This window comes from Triturus cristatus, chromosome 4_1 (genome assembly GCF_964204655.1).
Source record: "Triturus cristatus chromosome 4_1, aTriCri1.1, whole genome shotgun sequence".
Classification (NCBI taxonomy): domain Eukaryota; kingdom Metazoa; phylum Chordata; class Amphibia; order Caudata; family Salamandridae; genus Triturus; species Triturus cristatus.
This window is the reverse complement of record NC_140585.1, coordinates 753646252-753672884: the sequence shown is the minus strand read 5'-3', so window position 1 is coordinate 753672884 and position 26633 is coordinate 753646252. Positions and strand designations below refer to the sequence as shown.

The 26633-nt window shown below is 45.7% G+C and overlaps 1 protein-coding gene across 1 annotated transcript in view; it reads left to right on the top strand.

Moving 5' to 3' along the window:
- Positions 1-26633, top strand: part of UTP20 (UTP20 small subunit processome component) — a 1051825-nt gene that overhangs the window by 238428 nt on the left and 786764 nt on the right. Inside the window, exons 15-18 of the mRNA XM_085653318.1 lie at positions 8224-8329; positions 9559-9709; positions 20319-20381; positions 22131-22289. Coding sequence (XP_085509444.1) covers positions 8224-8329; positions 9559-9709; positions 20319-20381; positions 22131-22289 — 479 coding nt within the window. The remainder of the gene's footprint in view (positions 1-8223; positions 8330-9558; positions 9710-20318; positions 20382-22130; positions 22290-26633) is intronic.

The window sequence follows — 26633 nt, the reverse complement described above, 5'->3', positions numbered from 1 at the left end:
CATCACAACAGATAATGAAACGGCCAGAGCTATGGGAGCCCTACAACAAAGAGACACCTTTAAAAGAGGAACTTTTAACACCAGAAGACCCACAGGAAGAGTAGTCTTCACAGCAGGCCAGCAGCAGCAGCAACAACAAACCAAAAAATCAAGGCAGCGGACAGCAGTCAAAAAAGCAGTCTGGGTACCAAGCCTGCAAATCACAGCCAAAGTAGCCCTTTTGAGGCAGAGGAAGAGACAGGGGACAGCCCTCGAGAGGCGGAGGAGCAAACTCAAAGTAACTTGCCTACTACAGAGTACCCACACACAACAGCAGTAGGAGGGAGGATAGCCCACCACCTGCAACAATGGCAAAACATAACAGACAGTTGGGTTTTAAATTTGATACGACACAGATATTGTATAGAATTAACAAAAAAGCCTTCAGCATACCCTCCAAAGACAAAAACAAGTTCCTTAAATCAGAACTCGTACAGTTAAGAATATAAATAAAGGAACTCCTGCAAAAACAAGCAATAGAACTGATACCAAAAATGTAAAACTACAAAGGAAACTATTCACCATACTTCTTTGTCCCAAAGCAGGACCTCACACTAAGACCAATCTTAGATCTCAGATTCATAAACAAATTCATTTGCACGTAACATTTCGATACGACGTCATGGCAGGAAATAATCCCACAAGTACAAAAAGAAGACTACATGGCAACAATTGATCTAAAGGACGCCTATCTACACATCCCCATGAACCAAGCCCACAGGAAATACCTCTGGTTCTTCCACGAGCACACTCACTACTAATTCAAAGTCCTCCCTTTCAGGATAAAATCAGCACCACAAGTTTTCACAAAAAGTCTAGCGGCAGTTGCAGCATCCCTAAGTAGAGAGGGGTCCACGTCTACCCCAAACTAGACGACTAGCTAATAAAAGCAAGATCAAAGCAAACATGTTACGCACATGTCCATCAAGTAATCAACATGCTCCAAGACTTTGGGTTTTCAAAAAACCACAAAAAATCATCCAGAAAAGAAAAACTGTCCTTAGAGGCAAGATTGAACTCAAAGCTTGCGTGGGCATATGCGACACCAAAGAGAATACAAGCCATCAAACATGGAACTCGCCTGTACCAGAAGGGTCAGTCTCTGACAGTGAGGAGGATCATGAGACTCATGAGCATGATAGCATCATGCATCTCTCTCATCACTCATGCACGCCTTCACATACGCCCTCTTCAAGAGTGGCTTTGCAGCAGTTGGTCAAAAGTCGCTGGGAGTTGGGAAGATCTAGTGGTTGTAACACAAAAGGTTCAGACAGAAATACAATAGTGGGTATCCAAGAACAAAACCCTAGGCAGACCTTTCAAGACACCAACTCCCTCAGTCACCATCACAACAGATGCGTCCCACAAAGGTTGGGTAGCACATTCAGGTCACCTGAAAGTGCGGGCCATTAGAACAATCTGGATTCCATAAAAAACTTCAACTTCCTATAGATAAAGACAGTGTTCCTGGAACTGAAGGCATTCCAAGCACACATAGGGAAGAAACCTGTTCTAATTCAAACAGACAACACCACGATGAACCTCAACAAACCAGGAGGTACAAAGTCATTCACACTAAGCAAACTAGCACAGGAAATTTGGAAGTTGGCCAATTCAAGGAAAATGAACCTACAAACAATACATTTGCCAGGGAAATACAACACAGAAGCGGATAAACTGAGCAGACAAAACAGCAGTTCGCACAAGTGGGAAATGAAATGGAGAACTCTGCAACACATTTTCAACCTCAGGGGGACCACGGAGATAGACCTATTCGCAACAATAGGGAACAAGAAATGCCAATTCTTCACCTCCAGGTTTCATCACCACCGATCAAAAGGGAATGCACGGTCACTAAACTGGTCAGGGACATTTGCATACTTTTTTCCGTCAATCCCTTTAATACAAAGAGTCCTATAAAAAGCCAGACAACCAGGAACAAATCTAATTCTCATAGCCCCTCAATGGGCCAGGCAAACCTGGTTCTCTAGTCTGCTTGAACTGTCCAAGGGATAAAAGATCAAGCTCAAAGCAGACAAGGGCCTCCTGTAGGAAAGTGGCTCTGTATATACTCTTCCCAAATAGGTACAGTGTGTACAGAGTCCACAGTCCCCAGAGGCTAAAGTTAGATATAACCTTACTCTCTAAAGTGGTAGCTTGGTCGAGCAGTAAGGCAGTACAGAGGACAGTGTAAAGCATTTGCTGTACACACTCAGTCAGCAAATGGTCTCGCACATTCAAGAACTGAACTCTAGGCCAATGTATTGTATATAAAAAATATATGGTTGTTTTATTTTAGAACCAACAATAGGTATCAAAATATACTTTCTCAGAATGAGATGCTTTAGTTAAATACTTTGCACTAGGCAATTGACTTTTGAATGCAATAGTAACAGAGCGTTGCAATAGGCAACACAATTTCAAACACAATAATACATTGAGCTCAATGGGAATTTCAAGTTAAATGCAATTGATTACTTTTAGGATTACTTTTCTAACTCCAGGACTGGATCCTAGATTCAGTCCTGGGACAGTTCCTCGAAACAGGTGAGTAAATACGATTTAGTTACTGTTGTGATTTTTAAGCAATATTTTGGTATTTTAAAAGTTGACACTTGGAAACTTTTCCTAATGAAATCACCAATGTTATCCTATGTGAGGAAATTCACTTAGCAGGTAAGTGGGATTATTGTTACGTGTTACTGGATCCAGCACTAGTGTACCACCTGTAAGCAGTTGAGAGAATGTGTTTAGGTTATCCTATGGAAGGAAATTCAAGTTGCAGGTAAGGTATGTTCTCGTTACTTTTGTAATCCAGTGCTGGGCTCCTAGGCTCAGTACTGGGACATCTATCTAAAACAGGTAAGTAATTACGTTTTCACAATTGGTACGATTTTTAAAGAATATTTGTACTTTGCAAAAATCGACACTTAGAAGAAATTTCACAGAAAAACAGTCAATGGTTTCCTATGGGAGAAAATTGAGTTAGCGGTAAGTATGCTTGTAATTACTTTTCAGGGTCAGCACTGTGATCTCTCCTAATAGCAGGTGAGCATTTTCGATTTCGTTACTCGGTTGATTTTAGGTGAATATTTTATAGTTTAGAAACTCCACACTTAGAAGAATTTTCAAGTGAAACCAGCCAATGTTACCCTATGGAAGAAAAGTGAGTTATTGGCTCTTGGGTAAGTACTCGACTGGCAGAGTTAAGGTGCTGGGCATAGACTCGAGGGTTTCCCAGGGTCAGGTAAGTACACACTCAGCCGCACAGGGGCAGCCGGGTGCAGAGTGAGGTAGGCCCAATGTTATCCTATGGGAGGCAGGGGGCCCGTGGTTGGTGGCTGCTGGCTAGCAGGCCATGTGGCTGTGGGAGCTGGGCTCCTGGTCACTTGTTCAGGGCAAATGGGGAAGTTGGTTAGAGTAGAAGTTGCATTGCCAGGGCCACTCTGGCGGCTGGGTGCAGGGTGCTTTTGAGCCGTCGGGCGCTCAATGGATTGCAATGGAGAAGCTCAAGAAAGAACAAAGCCTGCAAGCTTGGGGACGAAGATTCTTCAGGTGTGACCACCACTTTGAGAGGTAAGTTGGGTAGCTGAAGGATAGGTAGGTACCCAGGAGTAGGGCACAGGGGGCTGCAGGGTGCCGGGTGCAGGGGTGACTTTTGGTGTCGGGAAATCTTACCCTCTGTTGATCGCAGTTGGGTGGGGGTCCCTGGTTCTGAGGCTGCAGGCATAGTCAGGAGCGTCAAGGTGGGTCCTTGGGTGCCGAATTCGGGGTCACAGTCGCCGAGGGGACGTCCTTGTGGTCTTTGTCCACTCCAGAACAGGAAAGGCTTGGTGGGTGCAGAGTGTGCAGGGTTCGCGGTTCCTGGCTGATACCAGGGGTCAGTTACTTGCTTTGAGCAGTGCCACTGCTCGTGGGAGTCCCAGATGCTCAGAGTAACAAGGTAGCCAGGTCCTCCGGGGTTTGTGAGTTTGCTAGCTACGGGAGATGCCGGGATTTAGCAGGAGCAGGTTTGAGGGTCAACAGGCTGTTAGGGCTGGGTCCAAAGCAGTTGGTGTCTTCCTCTTGTTAGCAGCTGCACGGCAGGTCTTCTTTCTTTTTGATCTTCTTTGCTGTTTCGGAATCTGGATCTAAGGAAGGAAGGAAGGTTCAGGGTGCCACTAAATACTAAATTTAGGGGTGTTACAGGTAGGTAAAGGGCAGGGACCACTGGGTCCCTGCCCTGGGGTGGGTACACCCCCTATCCTGCCACTCTCCTGTGGGAGGGGGGCAGTGGCCTAGTCCTGATTCGGCAGGGCTCACCATCTTCAAGATGGCGAAAGCCCGGAGATGTGCTTCACCTCGCCTCCCCCACCTGAGGGGTGGGGTTGGCCGAGACTGGCACACCCCCTGTCCTTCCTTGGGGTTTCCGGTCAGTCTTCCTGCCAGACTGGGGGGTTAGAACCGGTAGGGGCCAGTTGCTGAGTACAGCAAGTGGCCTGGAGAAGCTCACAAAGGCGGCATGCCTTTGAAGATTCCCCTGCCCATCCTAGGGGAGGAGACCTAGCACCTTGCCCAGGATGTGCATTGTTGCAGGCCCAGGAGAGCGGATGGCTCTCTACTGAGTGGTCCAGCAACATGTCTGCTGTGTGGCAGCCTAGGTAGCCCTGGCATCATCGCGGGTTTAATGTGCTGAGAAGTTTTATACCAAACTTCTCAGTATTCAGAGAAGCCATCATGGTGCTGTGGAGTTGTGTTGACGATCTCCCAGCACCATATACTCTTAAATGGCAGTACTGCACTTACAGTGCCTAGGAATGGACCTGGGTACTGTAGGGGCACAGGGCTCATGCTCCTGTACCCACAGGGCTCATGCTCCTGTACCCACTCCACTGGCATAGGGCACCCAGCTAGAGGGGTGGCTGATGTATGCCAGGGCAGTGTATGTTGTGGGCATGGCACACAGGGATGTGTGCCATGTCGACTCTGTTTTGTTCTATACCCAGACACTCAGCCTGCAAGGGCAGTGTGTTTGTGTCAGGGTACAGGGCCTCTAAGGGTGGCACAATAAGTGCTGCAGCCCTTAGGGGCTTTCCCTGGTCACAAGGCCCTGGGTACCTATGGTACCATTTACCAGGGGCGGACATGTGGCCAGGGTTTGCCAATTTGGGTTTTAGGTTTCAGCACATTTTTTAGGGAAGGAACATAGCCCCTGGGCACCTGATTGGCAGGAGCCCAGGGCACACTCAGTCAAAGTACATTCAGCAAAAAGTGGGGGCATACCAAGCAAGAAAGATGGCACTTTCTCACTCCTCCTCACTGTGCAAGATGGCCAGATCTTTCACCCGGAACCAGTGACGCTCAGCATAGCAGCCTAGCGCCTAAAAAACACAGAGTTTGGACATTCAAACTTACCTCAAACAACCATGGAAGTACTAAAAGAAACAAGAAAACAAAGCACAAGACAATGCTACGCAGCAAGTGGAAATGTTACACAATATGGTGCACAAAGAACAATACCCTAAGCTCATCTCCACACAGGAAACAGTGCTCATTTACCTGACACACCTGCTTGACAGTCACATCAACTATTCAAGCCTCAAGGTGCACCTAGCGGCAACTGTAGCTTATACCATCATGCAAAAGTTTCTTCACACATCAGTCATCAACAGATTCCTTGAAGGATCTAAAAGGATTGCACCCCCAAGAAAGTCTCCAGCACCTGTGTGGAGCTTAAACACAGTTCTAACACAACTAATGACAGCGCCATACAAGCACTTGCACTTAGAAGAGCTCAAATATATCACCATCAAAACTGCCTTTTTAATAGCGATAACGTCCTTACAAAGAGTAAGTGAACTACAAGCGTTAACTATTGTAGAACCATACAAGCAAATCCATTAGGACCAGGTTATCTTAAGGACAAACCCTTTATTCCTACCTAATGTAGTGAGCAGATTCCATTTGAACCAAAGCATACAGCTTGCAGTTTTCTTCAAGGATACACAAACTTGACTAGAAAGAAGCCTCCATACCCTAGTCGTAAGGAGGAGCTTACTATACTATCGACAAGAAACAAATCCGTAAAAACAATCAGTTGTTCATTTCTTACTCAAATGCCAAAACAGGAGCACCCATGACAAAAGGAACAATTGCTTGTTGGATTGTAGAAGCAATTCAAATATGCTATGCTGCAGCTGGGAAAACCCGGAGTACACGGCCAAAAGCCCATTGAACAAGAAAAAAAGGAGCAACCCTAGCATTCATGGCCAACGTGTTAATAGAAACCATATGTGCAGCAGCAACATGGGCATCTCCACACACATTCACCAAGCATTACTGCATGGATATACAGATCTCTAAGAAAGGGCAAATAGGACTTCAACACCTGTTCGCAAAGTCTTCCTCATCTTACCACAGCCTCCCCAAGGAGGGTGAATCCGCTGCATAATCTAATGCTCAGCATGTGAATCCAGAAAAGGATTCTGCAAAACGAATTGGTTACTACTTACCAGTAGGAGTAGTTTTTCAGCTTGAAGAGTTTTCTGGATTCACATGCGACCCATCCACCTCCCCTATAACGAGGAATACTAACAGCTGGAAAATTATAACACAGAAACCAAAGAAGTAGCATCTAAAGACAACAGAATTGAAAACATTCCCTACAAAGGAAAGTGGGGAAAAAAGAATCTGAGGATGGCTACCACGCTCAGGAACTACTGGAAAGCCGTCTGACGTCACACAAGGGATTGACCTAGCACCAAATGGTGGTCGACGACACCCTAAACAAAAAAAAAAAAACTTAAAAACCAACAACGAAGACTATTCCAGACCCAACCACTAGATAGCAGAATAACGCACAGCATGTGAATCCAGAAAACTCTTCAAGCTGCAAAACTAGTCTGACTGGTAAGTAACCATTTTGTTACTCACCGATGTTCGCCTTAATTGTCTTTCTTGTAAATATGGTTTCTCAAAGTACTGCAATTAAAAAAATAAAAGGATGTAGCTTATGCTGTACGAAAACATGTCATGCTCTGGAAAATATTATGTAGTGACAGACCGATTGTTTCTGCATGTTCAACATATGTTTTGTGTTAAATAGTAATATAATAGATTGCTTAGGAATGGAAAATCAAGATGATAACTAAAGTGAATGATTAACTCATACAGTCAGTGCTTCACTAGCAGTTCTGACAGGAATTTTGAAGTCTTAGACTGAGCACCAAGATGGTTCTCCAGTGTCCTTGATCTGGCTGTTCTAAAGTCATGCCTTGGTTAAGCTGGTTACACACTTGGTCTTCATTTCTTTTCATGCAATTGGGTGTACAGACTTCCAATTGTTTTGTAGCAGCCTTAAAAAGCCACACATTCCTTACTGTGGTTAGGCACTGCCTATTCTTCACAAGGTTTCATGTTTTTCCTCTTAATAGTCTTCACTTTACAAATGCTAACAGAACGAAAGCCATGGATTGCCAGCCATTCTTCACCATGCAGCTGCCCATTTTGTTCCCCAGCTAGAAACTAACTTCTTATGCATTATAACCCATCTGCAAATTGTCACATTTAAGATCTTTGTTTGCAAACTGTTCATAGTGCATGTTATAAGAAACTTGAAATTGCATCACAAACCTAATGTTCAAGGATGTTTGGAACAGAAACAGCCTCAGAATTCCATCGAAGTATTTGATGTGTAGGAATTGTGATTTGTGAAGTTCTCCCGTCTGCTCATCTTCATACTCTGTCAACCAAGGTTAATACTGATTATGTGAATGTACATTACTGTATTCAATCAATAAGTAGGGCATCATGACCCCTAGCCCAGTCTCTGGGTAAACAAAATAAACAGATTTGTAGTAATCTGTTCATCACATTTCTATGTATATATTTCGTTGAAGCATCATTTGTTTTAAACAGAATATTCAGTGGTGGTAATGTCATGGTAAGCGTAATAGACATGGTTATGTTAGGGTTAGAGTTTGTGATAGAACGAAAGGTTATTCTGAAGATTAGATTGGGTTTCAAGGTAGTTGTAACAAACATTTTAGAAAAAAACCTTTAAAAATATTGTCAGAAAAAGGGAGGGGTTCCAATGATACATCTTTCATCCAAACAGTCTTCATTGAAATGCTCTTTTGAAAGCAGGCTGGAGCAAGTTCTGTTTTCAATATTGTAATGTTGTTTGCAATGTGTTTTGTTTTGTAGGTAGCTTGTTTGTAGCCTGCCAGGCAGTGAACGCACTTCTTAGTTTAGATGAATCTTCAGAAATTCTTCAATTGGTGCCTTCAGATCGTGTTAAGAACTTGTTAATGTAAGTAAACTCTACCAAACCTTTTGTGCCATAAGATTTCTTTTTGATGGTCTCCCTTCCCTTTTCCATCTAGTTTTCCTTGGCCTGTTTTTTATACTAACGCCTCTATAGTATCAGTCTTTTACCACATCACTTATTATTAACAACTGAATCGGCTACCAGCTTAAGATGTGCTTAGGCCTGTGTTCAAGTGAAATACAACACAAATGGTACCACCCATATACTCCTTTTATGTCTGAATCCTGTCACACTCCTGCTGCACCGTACATTCACCAGATGCAGTGACTGTTAGTACTGCTGACTTAGACATACTCTCCCATGCTTCAGAAGGTAGTCTGATAATGCTGATTTGACATCAGTACTCTTAGTTTGAAGGCTGTAGGAAGTGGGACTTGCTGCTGATCGCTGTCAACTTCTGTGCTTCTCCCTAAAACAAAATAGAGTAGTAGACAGACACACAGGAATGTGGTGAACCCACGTGTGTCTTTATCCTAAATGATGACTATGAGCAGTATTTTCCCTACCCTACAGAATAGGGAGTTGGTGGGTTCTTTGGAATTCTGCAGCTATGCCAAACCACAGATAATCCATCTTTTATCACAGGCTTTAGCCATTTAATTAATACAAATGTGTTATTTTGTTTGTATCTCCATTCGTTCAGACATAAGACATAGATGTTACACAAATCAATTTGAATCTTTCAGTAACTTGTAACTTTATTAGACTTCCCTTATCACCACTCAATTTTTATACATTCTAGAGCAATATTTTGTGTAACAGTAAATGAGTGCACCAGGAGCTGCCCTGTAAACCTACACGTGCAAGAAGATCTAAAATACTGTTCCTTTGTGAGATCTTCAGTCCTCCCCCAACATGCACCACAATTTCTTCTTCATTTAATTTGTCCCTTCTGAAGTTTACTAGTTTAGTTTGACATCCTAGGCCCCTTTAAGTAATCAATTTCCTTCTCCAGCTCCCTGATGTGCTGGCATTATTGAGAGCCAGATGTTGCCATGAATCTGACCTAATTGTGAGTAGTGTGTTTTGTCCCATTTTCTTGACAGTATGAAAAATCAAAGTAAAGTTAGGACCGGTTTAATTAAACTTATTTTCTTTGACTCTGCTATTGCAAGGAGCCGGGGCCCGTTCTTTTCAAACACAATTGAAAATGAATGTGTTTGTGCGGATTTTTCATATTACAGTTACCATAATTGATTGTTTGGTTACAGGCGCTTTCCTTCAGAGCCCTCGGTCCTGCTGATGGCTGATCTCTATTACACAAGATTAGTCCTTTGTGGCTGCCACGAGCCACTGTCACAATCAAACCTAATGGAAATATTCCCCGTACTGGAGCCAAATATTTCAAGCAATTTATCAAAGGTGAGATAATTTCTTTTTGATATTGTTTTAGTCATAATCTTAATTGGTGCAATTATGTAGGAATACGTTTTTTCTTAATACAGAGGTCATGGCAATGTAGTCTGCGATATTGCATAACGTTTTCTGTTAGTTGCAGCCAGTTCAACCAAGCTAAGCAGTCTGAAGCAAAGTAGACTGAAGTGCAGTAACTCTCTAAACTAAGACCAAACTCTCTACTGGAGAGCGGGGAAAAGATAGAGGTTTATGAATATGGCTCAGTGGAGCAGAATCAGGAAGAAGATATTGGTAGAAAAAAAATGGTTGCATTGATACAGAGAATTGTAGATATGTATACCTGCAATTCACAATATTCTTGCATGGGCAGTCTCGCAGTCCTTTACTGCGTTGTTTTACGACTCACAAATTTGGATTTACAACAGTGTCTCAGACACTGTTTGCGATTTCTAATGGGGCCGCAAACTGCCTGCCTTATTAATATTCATGAGGCAGGTGCAATTTGCGACTCTATTGGGAAGGTCTAGCACTCCCAGGGATGGTGGCCTGCTGGGGTCAGCAGACCACCATGTCTGTGTCTGCTTTTTTTTTAATAAAGCAGTTTTTTTAAGAGCAGGCAGTGGTCCATGGGACCACTGCCTACTCTTAAAAAATATGTTCTAGGCATATGAGCTGCAGATTACACACTTTTGCATAGATCGCCATCTGGTGTTGGGCCCGGATGTTTGCAGTTTGTTTTTTCTCTTGGAAAGTCTTTGGAAGTCACGAGGTCGGTGACTTATCCTTTGGATCGTATTGCGCATGGGCTTCGGCTCCATCCTCAGATTGTTTTTTTCCGCTATCGGGCTCGGATGTAATCTTCACGCTCCGGTTCCGAACAGCTTCCAGTTTGACGATCCACGCGCAATCCTCACCCCAATCGCTGTATTGTTTCGATCACGATCTCTTCAATCAACGCGCCTTCTCATCGACACAAACCTTCGGTTCCAGTCGTCGACGGCGGCCTTCGGGCCTACCCAGGCTCCGGTCCCGGCTGATGGAAAGAACTCCATTTAAAAAGTGCCCTCAATGTGGGCCCAAATTTCCCCACACCGATCTTCATGAGGTATGCAACCTCTGCCTCTCCCCTGAACACGAGGCTCGAGACTGTCCGGCCTGTAAGTCTTTCCGATCCAAAAAGATTATTCGGGACCGAAGAACCAGAAGGAACATGGCACACTCCTCGACGTCCATTCTAGTCGACATCTTCGGAGATGACATCGACGATCCGGAACAGCATCGCACCGAAGAGCACCTCGTCAGCGCTTCCGAGGCCAACGAGTCAGATGTGGAGGACATCACTCAGGCGCAGAGGGTCGTGAGTACCAATCTACCCCATCCCCCCACACCGACACCCAAAAAGGCTTCGGTCACGCCTTCGCCTCCGAGCCTAGGCAAGACCAGAGACACTGCTTCACACACCCCACCTTCGGGCCCGGTGAAGAAGCCAAGTAAGCCTTCCGGCAGCTCGGGCTCGAGCCAGCCTACCAGCGGTGCCGAGAAACACACTTCGGCACAGAAAAGGAAACCGGCCTCCACCTCGACACCGAGCTCCGCACCGAAGCCCTCTGGGTCGAAACCCAGCTCTTCGGCACCGACGCCATCTTCGGTGCCGACCAAACCACACAAGGGCACTGGCACCGACACTTCCAATCCGAAGCCCATCTCGGCGCCGACCAAGAGACCGGAGGGTCCCAAGCCGGGTTCGAGCACTGACCCCCCCCCCCCCCCTCCCCAGCGCCTTGAGACCCTTTATGGGTGAGTAGCGCTGTGAGAAAGTGCCATCTTTCTTGCATGGTATGCCCCCACTTTTTGCTAAATTGCTGAATGTACTTTGATTGAGTGTACCCTGGGTTCCTGCCAATCAGGTGCCTATGTTCCTTCCTTAAACCACACAAACTCCAAATTGGCAAACCCTAGCCACATGTCAGCCCCTAGTAAATGGTACCTAGGTACCCAGGGCCCTGTGGCCAGGGAAGGCCTCTAAGGGCTGCAGCACTCATTGTGCCACCCTCAGAGGCCTTGTACCCTTACACACACACTGCCCTTGCAGGCTGAGTGTCTGGGTGCAGGACAAAACAAAGAGTCGACATGGCACACATCACTGTGTACCATGCCCATCACCTACACTGCCAAGGCATATGTCAGCCACCCCTCTAGCTGGGTGCATTACGCCTATGGTGTGGGCACAGGAGCAGGAGCCCTGTGCCCCTACAGTACCCGGGTCCATGCCTGGGCACTGTAAGTGCAGTGCTGTCATTTAAGAGTACATGGTGCTGAGAGCTCCACAGCACCATAGTGGCAACACTAAAGCCTGGGAAGTTTGGTATCAAACTTCTCAGCACATTGAACCCACACTGATGCCAGTGTAGGATTTAATGTACTAAGCACCCCAGAGGGCATCTTAGAGATGCCCCCTTACAGCTAACTTACAATCCACGTCTGCTCTGAGGCTGCCCAGGCTGCCACACAGCAGACACGTTGCTAGACCCCTGGGTGGGAGAGCCCCTGCTCTCCCGGGCCTGCAACAATGCACATCCTGGGTGAGGTGAGAAATCTCCTCCCCCAGGATGAGCAAAGGGAAGCTTCAAAGGCAGGCCGCCATTTGGAGTTTCCCCAGGCCACTGCAACACCCCACTCTGGCGGGAAGCTTGGCCGGAAACCCCATACAAGGACAGGGGATGTGCCAGCCTGCCCATCCCACCCCTCAGGTGGGGGAGGCGAGGTGAAGCACATCTCCGGGCTCTCGCCATCTTGAAGATGGGAGGCCAACCCTATCAGGATTAGGCTACTGCCCCCCTCCCACAGGAGAGAGGCAGGATAGGGGGTGTACCCACCCCAGGACAAGGACCCATTGGTCCCTGGCCTTCACCTACCTGTAACGCCCCTAAATCTAGTATTTAGGGGCACCCTGAACCCTCCTTCCTCAGATTCCAGATAGAAAACTACAAGAAGAGCAAGAAGACCAAGGACCTGCCCTGCAGCTGCTAAAAAGAGAAGAAGACACCAACTGCTTTGGCCCCAGCCCTACCGGCCTGTCGACTCTCGAACCTGCACCAGCGCGGCATCTCCCGTGGCCAGCAACCTCACCAACTCCGGAGGACCTGGCTATCTTTTGGCTCTAAGCCCCTGGGACTCCCATGAGTAGAGGCTCTACTCGAGAAACCTATTCCTAACTCCTGGCAGCTGCCCGGAACCGCGGACCCAACACACTCTGCACCAGCCAAGTCTGGCCAGTGCCGGAGTGGACAAAGACCCTGAGGACGACCCCACGGCGACTGTGACCCCGAGTCCGGCACCCAAGGACCCCCCTCGACATCCCGGACGAAGCCTGCAGCCTCAGAACCGAGTGCCACCCCAACCGCGATCAACCAGAGGGTAAGATTCCCGACGTCAAAAGGCACCCCTGCACCCGGTGCCCTGCGGCCCCCTGTGCCCAATCCCGGGGTACCCACCTAACCTACAACTACCCAACTTACCCCTCGAAGTGGTGGTGGCACCGGAAACATCCTCGTCCCCGAGCCTGCAGCCTTTTTCCAAACCGGAACATTCCCATTGATTTCCATTGAGCGCCCGAAGGCTCAAAAGCACCCTGCACCCAGCCGCCCGAGTGGCCCTGGCAGTGCACTCTCTACACTAACTTACTTCCCCACTTGCCCTGAGTAAGTGACCAGGAGCCCAGCTCCCACAGCCACGTGGCTTGCCAGACAGCAGCCACCAACCAAGGCCCCCCTATCCCTCATAGGATAACATTGGGCCTAACTCACTCTGCACCCGGCCGTCCTGAAACCGCTGAGGGTGAACCAACTGTACCTACCTGACACTGGGGGACCCCTGAGTCTATGCCCAGAATTTCAACTCTGCCAGTCGAGTACTTACCCTTAAACCGCTAACTTCATTTTCCTCATAGGGTAACATTGACTGGCTTTTTCTTCAAAAATCTTCTAAGTGTGAACTTTTCAAAACTGTAAAAATTCACCAAAAATCAGCCAAGTGACAAAAACGAATTTACTCACCTGTTCCTGGGTGAACTCCCAGTGCTGGATCTTGGTGCCCAGCCCTGACCCTGAAAAGTACTCACAACTATACTTACCTCTAACTCATTTTTCTCCCATAGGAAACCATTGTCTGCTTTTCTGTGAAATTTCTTCTAAGTGTCTATTTTTGCAAATTTGAAATATTCTTTTAAAATCGTACCATTTCTGCAAACCAAATTACTTACCTGTTTTTGATAAGGACCCCAGTACTGGGTCTAGGTACCCAGTCCTGGATTACTAAAGTAACGATAAAGTACTCTACCTGCAATTTGAATTTCTTGCCATAGAGATCCATTGAATGTTTTCTTTGAAATATTTTCTAAGTGCTAACTTTTGAAATAGCTAAATATTATTTAAAAATCATTACAGTTATTAAGTCGACTTTCACCACTTGATTCTGAATACTGACCCAAGGCTGGATCTAGGAGCCAGACCTGGAATTCCAAAAGTAATCTGAAAAGTAATTTATTACAAATAACCTGAATTTACCATTGAGCTCAATGCATTGTTATGTTTAGGAAATAGGATTGTTTATTGCAACCAACTGTGACTGTTTACACAAATTTCTTGCTTAAGACAAAAGTATTTATATTCAATCTCTCATTCTGAGAAAGTATATTTTTACCCCCTTTGTGGTTCTAAAAATAAAACAAGCATATATTTTATATATATAAACCATTGGCCTAGAGTTCAGTTATTGAGTGTGTGAAACCATTTGCTGACTGAGTGTGTACAATAAATGCTTTACACTGTCCCCTGGTACTGCCTTACTGCTCGACCAAGCTACCACTTTTGAGAGTAAGGTCATACCTAACTTTGACCTCTATCAGCCTCTGGGGGACTGTGGACTCTGTACACCCTGTACCTACTAGGGAACAGTATATACAGAGCCACTTTCTCACAAGCGCGCTTTATAAATGCGAATGATTGATTGATTGAAACATCAAACCGGCACGGAAAAACCTAAAAAGTCATCGGCCCAGACGCCTTCGGCGCCGACGGACCAAATTACTTCACCAGAGCTATTTACACCAGATCCCTTGCAAAAAAACTCTCACCAGGGATCCAAAAACTGGACATTTGACACTCTCTACCAAAAGAGACATTTGGAGAAGCCTGCTCCGCCTCCACCTCCAAAGAGGAAGGACTCTGCTACCTCTCCGTTCAGAATACCTTCCCCTCCCCCTCCCCCTCCCCCTCCACCTCCTCCTCCTTCCCCACCTCCACCACCACCGCCCTCTCCACCCCATCGTTCTCCTACCCCGTCTCCAGACGATGATGTTCAGGGGGACCCATATGATGATACAGGGGATGTGCCACAGGACCCCACCCCTACAGGATCTCCAGATCCATGGGACGATTACAATATACCAGATATCCCCAACATCCCACAAGACGATATTTACCCTTCTAGACCATCTCCACCAGAAGATTCATTAAAGTTCAACCATCTTCTGCAAAGAGCAGCACATTATCACGGGGCGGACATGCATAATGACCCGGTGGAGGAAGATTTCCTCCTAGACACATTTGATACTTCACATAGGTCCACCTCCATACTGCCCATGCTCAAAGGGGTGGTAAAGCATGCGGCAGAAGTTTTTAAAGACCCAGTTAGAGCCAGGGTCCTTAACCCACATATTGAAAAGAAATACAAACCTGCTCCCTCAGATCCCTCTTACATCAGAGGACCAGCACCACTAGATTCCTTAGTGGTATCTACGGCACGTAAAAGGGCATATTCACAAGCGTCAGGTGATGCACCACCACCTGACAAGGAGTCAAAACTGCTAAATGGATCAGGCAAACGCACAGCATCCCAGGCCCCCCAACATATGGCGTATAGCAAACACTCAGGCACTGCTGGCCAGATATGACAGCGCTCATTATGACGAATTGGAAAGCATAATGCACCATCTCCCTGAAAAATATAAAGGTAGGGCCAACGAGTTAATTCAAGAGGGTAAAACAATCACTAACACCTCCATACGTTGTGCCCTGGATGCAGCAGACACAGCCTCCAGAGCCATCAACACCAGCGTCCTTCTCCGTCGCCATGCTTGGTTAAGGGTATCTGGTTTTAAACCAGAAGTACAAGCCTCCATCCTTAACCATCCCTTTGACCAGGAACATCTATTCGGGCCAATGGTGGATGAGGCCTTAGAAAAGATGAAAAAGGACACGGATACCGCAAAATACATGGGGGCCTTACACTCTCACCCGCCCAGACGCTCCTTTCGCCGCTCCTCCTTTCGGAGTGCATCCAGAGGCTATTCCTCAGACACAGCGTCCACATCATACAAATCCCCTACAAAAGGTTACCAAAGAGGCGGCTACAGGGGTAACAACAACAAGGGCAGAGGCAAAACAAACAACGCACGTTGTGCCACACCTCCTACCCAATGACTTCCCCCCCCCCGCTCCCCCCAGACCATTCCACTCCGGTCGGGGGCAGACTCCAAAATTTCCTTCATGTCTGGGAGACCATCCCCTCAGACAAATGGGTGACCCAAATAATTCGGTCAGGCTACTGCCTGGAACTAACATCTACGCTGCCCCCCCCCCCCCCCCCCCCCCCCAAACATTCCACCCAGGCAACGTCCAATGTCACAAGAACATTCAACATTACTAAAGCAGGAGGTAATCTCCCTCCTACAAAAACAGGCAATAGAACACGTTCCTGTCAATCAACAAAATATGGGGGTCTACTCCCTATATTTTCTAATACCAAAAAGGGACGAGACTCTACGACCTATTCTAGATCTCCGGCCCCTAAACACATACATACACTCAGACCATTTTCACATGGTAACGCTTCAGCAGGTACTTCCGCTCCTCTCCCAGAACAACTTTCTCACCACACTGGACTTGAAAGACGCATACTTCCACATTCCAGTACACCATGCTCACAGAAAGTACCTCTGATTTGTAGTGGACGGACAACACTACCAATTCAAAGTGCTCCCGTTCGGAGTCACAACAGCACCACGGGTATTCACCAAGTGCCTAGTGGTGGTGGCGGCACACCTGAGAAGACAGCACATTCACGTCTTCCCCTACTTGGGGACGATTGGCTGATAAAAGCCACTTCATACAATCGGTGTGTACACCACACCGCCACCACAATCGAACTACTTCACCAACTAGGCTTCACGGTGAACCACCAAAAGTCCCAGCTACAACCATCCCACATAAAACAATACCTCGGTGCCACCATAGACACCTCAAAAGCAATAGCCTACCCCAATCCGGCCAGGATTGCAAGCATTCAGGCTTTGCGACAAAAATTCATACCTCAACACTTCCTTCCAGCACGAGTGTTCATGCAACTAATAGGGATCTTGCATTTTCATAGTGCCCAACGCAAAACTCCAGATGCGTCCTCCAAGAGTGCTTAGCGCGCCAATGGAACCAGGCCCAAGGTCAACTGACAGATCTGGTGTTGGTAGACGGTTGCACCCATCGCTCTCTGCAGTGGTGGAACACCACAAAACTTTCCAAAGGTCGACCGTTACTGGACCCGGTTCCCCAGATAATACTAACAACGGATGCATCGCTCTCCGGCTGGGGAGCTCACCTATTACTCCTCACCGTTCAGGGCACATGGACACCTCAACAAAAGTTACTCCATATCAACCATCTGGAGTTACTAGCAATCTCTTTAGCCCTGAAATCTTTTCAAACACAGATTTCAGGCAAGGCAGTCCTCATTCGCACAGACAACATGACGGCCATGTATTATATACAAAAACAAGGCAGCACACACTCTCCACAGCTCTCTGAATTAGCACAGAGCATATGGAGATGGGCAATTCCCCACAAAATCTTTCTCCTAGCTCAACATGTCCCAGGAGTCCAAAACACCGTGGCAGATCTGCTCAGCAGACAGACACAACAAATCCACGAGTGGGAACTTCACCCACAGGTTCTTCATCCGTTCTTTCAAATGTGGGGGCATCCGCAGATAGACCTCTTCGCCACACACGAAAACACAAAATGCCCAAGCTTCGCCGCCAGATACCCACACCCATTGTCCAAAGGAAATGCGATATGGATGAACTGGTCAGGCAAATTTGCGTACGCTTTTCCGCCTCTCCCACTCATTCCATTAGTGGTGCGCAAACTACAACAGCACTCCCTCACACTAATCCTAGTAGCTCCAACGTGGGCCAGACAACCGTGTTACACCACGCTGCTGGAACTCTCTGTAGTACCACACCAAAAACTACACCTCTCACCATGCCTCCTAACCCAAAACCATGGAGAGATCAGACACCCGGAACCAGCTCAGCTCAACCTTGCGATCTGGCTCCTGAAATCCTAGAATTTGGGTACCTAAATCTTCCCCCTGACTGTATGAACGTCATCAGAGAAGCTAGACGCCCTACCACTAGAGCCTGCTACGCTGCAAAGTGGAAAAGATTTGTTGTTTTTTGCCATAACAACACCGTCAATCCTCTGGACGTGTCTATCCAACACATCAAAGGCTACTTACTCCACCTACAAAGGTGTAATCTAGCCTATACGTCCATTCGACTACACCTCGCAGCAATTGCAGCTTACTTACAAAACAGGCAACATCTATCTCTCTTCAGAGTACCTGCCATTAAAGCCTTCATGGAAGGCCTGAAAATAATAATTCCCCCCAGAGTACCACCCTCACCTGTGTGGAACTTAAATATCGTTCTCACAAGTCTGATGGGGCCTCCCTTCGAACCCTTGCATAAATGCGAACTACAATTCCTAACATGGAAAACAGCTTTCCTTGTAGCCATCACTTCCCTTAGAAGGGTCAGTGAGATACAAGTACTTACCATACAAGAACTTTTTCTTCAAATGCATCATAACAAGGTTGTTCTCCGTACCAACCCAAAATTCATACCTAAAGTCATTTCCCTTTTCACCTAAACCAATCTGTAGAACTACCAGTATTTTTCTCGCAACCTCAGACCGTTGCAGAAAGGGCTCTGCACACGCTAGATGTCAAACAAGCCTTACTCTACTACATCGAGAGAACACAATCTTTCCGAAAGACCAAACAACTGTTTGTCTCTTTCTCTCCACCACACAAGGGCAACCCCATCTCAAAATCAGGGATAGCTAGGTGGATTGTAAAATGCATCCAGATTTGCTACCACAAAGCAAAACAAACGCTATCCGTTCCCCCTAAAGCCCATTCTACACGAATGATGGGGGCTTCCATAGCATTTCTAGGGAACATCCCATTAGATGATATCTGCAAAGCAGCTACATGGTCAACACCGCACACTTTCACCAAACACTATTGTGTAGATGTGCAAACTAAGCAACAAGCTAGTGTGGGCCAGGCTGTACTTAAAACACTATTTCAAACCACTGCAACAGACACCGGTGGTCGCCGCTAAGGTTGGCAACTGCTATATAGTCTATTCAAAAGTGTGTAATCTGCAGCTCATATGCCTCGAACGGAATATGCTACTTACCTGTATGCATCTGTTCTTGGCATGTAGAGCTGCAGATCTACACACGCTCGCCCGCCTCCCCGGCTACCTGTATCTGTTCCAGTTTATCTTATTTAGATACACACATGGGTTTCTTCACTGTTATTACTACGCTCCATCTTTCCCTGCTGGCGAAAAACAATCTGAGGATGGAGCCAAAGCCCATGCGCAATACGATCTAAAGAAGGAGTCACCGACCTCGTGACTTCCAAAGACTTTCCAAGAGGAAAAACAAACTGCAAACATCCAGGCCCAACACCAGATGGCGATCTATGCAAAAGTGTGTAGATCTGCAGCTCTACATGCCAAGAACAGATGCATACTGGTAAGTAGCATATTCCTTTCACTGCCAGTCACAAAGGGGACCCCTTCCCGTTTGCGAGTGGCTTACCACCCATTTGAAATGGGTGGTAAACTGCAAGCATTTTGCAGATGCGGCCGCAAAACAATCTTACATTGAAGTGCAACTCGCTATTAGGAAAGGATGCCCTTGGCACGCCCCTTCCTAATAGCATGTCGCAAACCCTATTTTGCGAGTGGGTAATAGGTTACAGACTCGTAAAATAGGGTTTGTACATAGGACAGACCTATTTGGCGGTCGCAAAGGTGATGATTACCCGTTTGTGACCTCAAAAAAAGGTCGTACATCTGGCCCCTATTGACATACTTGGAGTGATACTTTACAAAAACAGTACACCAATGAAAATTGACATCTTTTCTAAAACATTCACTATTCTCAAGCTAATGGGAGCAGCGATTAGGAGCTCTTCTAAGTATTGTTTGAATAATAATGAATTGAAGTCACCTGAACGTAACCAAAAACAAGCTTGAGAGTGAATATTACATTGGCTAGGCTTTCTTTTGCCACCTCTTCACCTGAGACCGGCTTCCGTTCTCCCATCATTCATTGCGTCTTAATTGGCCAAGTATTTCAGAAAAGCTCTGGTTCTGCTAGTCCAAGGCAAGGTAAATTGACACATTCCTACTGAATGTGCAGCTGTTGATTTGTTTGAGTGTGATAATCACACTTCACTGAATTTGCTTAAATTTTTCTTGCAGGTTCGGCTCCTGACCATAAGAATTCTAAACCATTTTGAAATTCAACTTCCTGCAAATCTAGAGGTTTGTTGCATTTTATGATAATCTACAGTTGGCATGATGATTGATAACGAGTGCTTATTGTCTGCAGCATTTCCTAATCTTGCGTATCATTTCTGCAACTAAATGTACATTGCATCAGTACTGGGAAGACATTTGTGGGTCCCACATAACAAACCAGTGAAACGTGTTATGGCGATTCCACTGTGATTTTCTATTGTGCGTTTGTTTATATAGAGAGTAATTTGTTCATGGAACAATATAGATGATTAACAGTTGTCCCACATACTTCCATTGTTGAAAAAGGCTCTAACGTACCTTCAAGGAAGATGTCTGCATCATCACGTTGAATAAAATAGTCTGGCGCCCTAGCAGCTGGCAGGTGAAAGAAAATAGTCCTGCGACCAAAGTCTGTGTGAAGAGTTTCTGCCCTCTATCTACGGAGTTGGAGACCAGCCATATTGAATGGGGAAATTCCACTGGTAGCTTGAAAGACTAGGAACTTAAATTATTTTAAATTTAGATTTAGAAGTTATGTTTTGGATATCAGTGTTTTTATTGTCACTTGCCAAATTCTTGTCTTGCACATTAATCTGCTCAAACAAAGCAAAATGGGGATATCAACTGTATGCCAGGTAAATAGCTGCTCATCATATGTAGAATTTTTAATCAGTAGCTTAGTTTTCAGTCCCACGAGAGCTACTTTGGCTGGTAAGTCACTTAAAGTGAAAAAGAAAGGCAAGAGTCCAAGCCAAGGATTTTGTTCACATTTTATGTAAATATGGAATAACCACTACAGAATATCTCCTAGAGCCTGAAAAGATGTGTACTCGCTTCCTGTTCGAGACTAGTATTTTTAGTTCAATAAATATAGTGGGTTTGAGTAAGAAGGGCACTGCTGCCTTTTTTATTATTTGTGGGACCTGGCATTGGTAGGGCAATTATGAAGATATGATGTTTCCATTATGAAACTAGCTGACGATGAAGATCTGGACTATGTTTTCTAAAACGCATGTTAATTTATTTATATTCAGGATTTCAAAACGCCTACTTATTTTGTAGTTTTATATAGCACAGACACAGCTCAATGGGCTTCAAAACCCTTTACACAAGACCACTACATAAGCGCTTTAACTTTGTTACACAACATTTCCTAAGGGCAGGTTAGAGATTATCATTTATGTCCTGGGGGGAGGAAGAAGTAAGATGCAGGTTTCCAGATGTATAGTTTACCCCTGTCGCTAGGCCGGAGTACCTGCCAAGGAGCAGCCAACAGGCCTGCCCAGGTTCATCTGCCGCCCATGTTGCCAAGAGCGAGGTGTTCTAAATAGGAGTCCAGTGGAGTTGGATCTCTTATTTTTGCAGTCATACTATCAGTACTTTTTGTTTATTATGAGAAAATCCGCTACAGGATTCGATTAAGTGCCATATTATTTTTAAAATCATTCAGGAATTAAAAATATTTGGTAAATAATAGTTATGATATTCTGCAATTTTTTCCTGCACACTCTAGTCTTCTGCCCTTTCCTTAGCAATCCTGGAACAGAATTCCAAGGAAGGTAAAGTTGTCTCTGACGTATGAAGCAATTGGGACTTTTTTATGGTCATTGTGAATCTTGAGAGTGAGGTACACGTTATAAGATGTCATTTGAGTAGCTTTTTAAATTCATCATTATACAAATTGTAGAGTTTGTATGTCAATGTTCATTACCTGGTTTAGAAATTGTATTCATACAGATGCTGCTTTTGACAGAGGTCTCTTGTGTTTTTAAGAGTGAGGGGGCAGAAGAGCGTCAGTCTCTATTTACAATATTGCTCCAAGCAGAGCTTGTCCCTGCAACTGTCCATGACTACAGAGAGAAACTCCTACACCTGAGAAGATTGCGGCATGATTTGGTGTCCCCTTCGGTGTCAAGCAGTCCTTTCCAGGAGGTAAGGATTTCACATACTTGAAGCTTCAGTGTGCATGTTTTTAGTTTATCAGAAATAATAAATTCAGATTGTATTGTCTGGTAGACAATGGTTTGACTGCCACCTGGGATGTACAAAGATCAGATCCAATGTTGTTGTAATTGTGGTCATCTGAGGAGAATGCTGTGCCAGGTGTGATTACCCAAGAGAGAAACACCTGTCCTATATTGCTGCATGCACATGCACCTGCACTGCTGCTCTGAAACAACAAACCCATTGAGCTTCTTGAACGATGCGGGGACTGCACAGCTTGTGTTTGCCACACAGTACGCTAAGCCTGAAAAAGTGCTTTATAACGGTTATTTGACCTTGTAAAATTGCTTTTACTCCTTGGGTCTGTTGATCGTTTCCATTTCACATCTCCAGTTTAAGTGGCTGGAGCCACAGGGCTGAATGCAACCTGTCACCATTTGCAAACAATTGGTGTAATAGGCAGTGAAACTGTGTTATAACAACAGTGGCGATTCACGCGAACAGTACTTGTTCATAAATAATTCAGACAGCAGTCAAGTGATGGGGTCATTGTGCGAAAAAGTATGGGTCCTCCCTATTTCAAGTTGTAATGTTCTATGATGCACAATTAATACCTGATATTCTGCACTGACGGGTGCATCACATGAAAACGGATACCATGGATTGAGCAATGTATGCACACCAAATAATATATATTTGTCCAAATAGTGTAGACTCCGAGTCTGGCGGTTTACAGCAATGCTTTTTTCCTAGCTTAAAAAGCAATACTCATACTGATTATTCTAGAATTCTGGTCCCCATTTGTTTCCTGCAGGGGACATCGCCCTACTTTACATGCAGGTGCTGCTCAAATAAAATGAACAGTTTGTACACAATCCATGTGCATCAGACCACCCACCACCTCTCACATTTTTCCTATAAATGTGCTTTACTGATTAATGTCTACTAGAAACCGGTCAGTGGCCACTCAGGTAGCTTCTCTGACTCTCTACTTAATATGCTCTTTGGCCAAGTTTTTTTTTTTTTGTGTGCAGAACGAAAGAAACTCTGATGGATGGATCACTCAGCTAAGCCAAAGTGCTCACACCTTGGAGTGTTAGTTAACTGTATCATAGATCTCCGATGAAAGCCACATTTAACAGATATATTCTGGTTGCTTGTTTTGGAAAGCTTTAAGTTCATGCAGTTTGCTTTTTTTTCCTTGGGAAACCTACATTTCCATTTTCAGTCGGTTTCTTTTATTATATTGTAAAGCAGAGTAGGTTTGTTCCATTCTTTCACAATGTACCACAACAAATGCAATCCCAGTCAAACAAAAACTTAAAATACAAAGTTAAAATACAAATTCCAAAAGAAAGAAATGCCACATACCAAAATCACAGGTAGCTAGAAATTCTGTGGTCACAGCCGTGCTTCTTAAAATAAAATAGTATTTTGGTTTGTATTCTTCATATGGAAAATCAACATTTCCCAAAGGACCTTTACAAATGGCATCCACAACAATGTCACTTCCACTTTGAAAATATTAAAAAATCTGCATCCAGGAGTATTTGGGTTTCTCCAGCCTGTGATTTTCACTGTTGTTCAGGAACACTGAATAGCTCTTCCCAGTAGCAGACACCTAGTCCGCAGGACAGGTGTTGAAAAATGTTTTTCAAAAACTTTAAGCGACAACAGCCTACATCTGTGCACATTTATGCACACTTGGGCTCACGTTTCTTATTTATATTTTTGTAAAAATATTTCAAAACGCAGAAAAAAAAAATGTATAGGCAAAGCCAGTAGTCTGCCGACCAATGCTAGAACTATTCGCATTGCCAGTGCGTGTTAATAAAGTCCACAGACACTTATCTAATCGCTTGATTAGCTCATTAAACCTTACATTTAAGCCAGAGTCAGCAGTCCTCGATTTATCTTAACCAGGCCAAATGGTCAGTGCATCTTTACAGAGAGAAAAAAACACTCTATACTTTTAAACTGGCAGACTTAATGCCCTTATCAGAGGGCACTGCTATGGCATTTCAGTTTTATGCTGTTTGTTTGTGGTACTAAGTAGGAGATTTGCATTTTTCTACTTTCTTATTTGAAATTGAATCAAGATTCTAATTCCACCGCAGATGACTCAAAATATTTTGGTGTGGTCATTTTTCCGAAACAAAATGGTTTCCTCTATATTTTATATCTACCAAAACACCATGCAGTAACTATTCATGAAGTCCTCTGTGTGGGTATAAAAAATCTGAAAAATAGTCATTTGCGCAGAAGGGCATGAAAGGGCCTGCCTTCACCAAAGGACGGAGTTTTGACATTTTAAAGAGACTTCATAGAAAATGGATTGTGTTTGCTGAGTACTCTCCATTTTCTTTTTCCACTGCCCGTATAAAAAGTATAATCAACAATACATTAGTAGTCACGACTGAGCTAATGGGTTTGAAAACTGGTACACAGCCAAATGTAGTGAATCTTCACTTTTCACAAACTACTCTTTTGGATATGCATATTGACAACAAAATGCACTGTCTGAAAGCTGAGGCTCATACTTTAAAAGTGATAAGAATGAGGACGTGGCCTGGATGGCCAAGATAGTGGACACGCTCTGGTGAACTCCCACCCCTCACTGCTGACGAACTATCCAGGCCATGCCTTGAGACCCTTGCGGGTGAGTAGTGCGCTCCACAAATCCCTGATTGATTGATTAAGTTACCCGGGAGCTGGTGTGCCCTAAATGGTTGGAGCGGAGCCTGGCTGGCTCCCCGACCACATCATAACAGACCCGGGCGGTGCACAGAGCTGAGACTGACCTGCTGGGGTCGAGCAGTGATCCTCACAAGCGGCTGAGATTCTAAATGGCGGGCTGGAAATAGTATGCATCTCACGGTTCGTGCAGGTGGCGTCTGCCGTAGTACGTCGGGCCCCGCATCCGACTCCAAGCAGCGCCCAATCTAGCGGCTCGGTTGTACCATGGATCTGCAGCAATAGCAGCAGGGCAGAGAGAGCCCCCCATAAGCCATGCGACCGACCACAGGCGGTGATAAGAGTAAGCCGAAGCGACCGAGAGAAACAATTGGAGGGCCGCCTCACTGGTGTCACCAAAACCCCCCAAAAGTATCCTTCTGCCGGCAATGGGGAGACTAGACGAAGCTCGAACCCCCTCCAACCCCCCCCCCCCAAATCACAGTGCCTGCCAGAAAGCCTTCCGGCCTGCCGCGGATCCATCTGGGTCTGGTAAAGGAGGGGCGGCAGATGCAAGACACTGCAGAGCAGGGTTGCGGAGACCGGCCCCTGATGACAGGAGGACGAGATGGTCAGCAGCTCCGGGGCTCATGTGACTAGGTAGGGGGGCACTACTGACACGTAATCTGCCCCCGTCACTCCTCCAGACCGGGCCTCCCACACATTGTTACCTACCGAGAGAGGCCTGGAAACATTGGACGCCGAGTGATGACCCTGGGGTGGCACTTACCAGAGCAGCATGAAGTGGATTAAGTGGAGCCAAGCCAGACCCCTGGATTAACAGAAGGCCCACAGTGGGGACTACACAGGCAAGTGGACGACGTAACCTGGGGTTGGAGGCCGACTGCTCGAGCTGCCCACAGGGTCCCCTGGAATAAAAGGATTGGCTAAGATGGACACATTTACGGCACCGGGGGGGTGGCGAAGGAGCCCCTGTTGTAGCCCATTGACCGGAGACAATAACTTGGTAATCCTACAAGCTATCCAAGACTACACTGGAGGCCAAAATAGGGGGAAGGTTGGTGTGGATTTGGCCTTGCTTGGCCAGGACCTCTGCGATACCGTGGACCAGGTGATGGAATCAGAAGGGAGGATATCCGAGCTGGAGGACACTGTAAGGGGCCTTTCGTCAGAAGTAACCTTCTTAGCCCAACATACCAAAATGCTTCAAAATGTAGATGACGCAGAAAATAATGCCTGCCGGAATAACCTCTGCTTCATTGGATTCCCAGAAGGGGATGAGGGCTAGACCCCAGAGACCTTTCTGGAAGAATGGATCCGGGCATGGATAGACCCGAAAGTCTGTTCTCTTGTTTCGTTCTTGAGCGCAAATCCCTATCCCTGAAGCCTCCGCCTAGGGCCGCACTGTTCCCGCTGAGAGCATGATTCCTGAACTGTAGGCACCAGGTGGCTGTCCTACGGGGCGCTAGAGTAAAAGGGCACTTGATTTTCCAGTTGGTACGCATAATGATCTTCCTTGATTACACCCGAATTGTCCAAACACGGCGCAAATCATATTTCCAGGTGAAACACAAGCTGTGCAATATGCAGGTCTCCTATATGCTTCTCTATCCAGACAGACTCCAAGTCATTCATGAT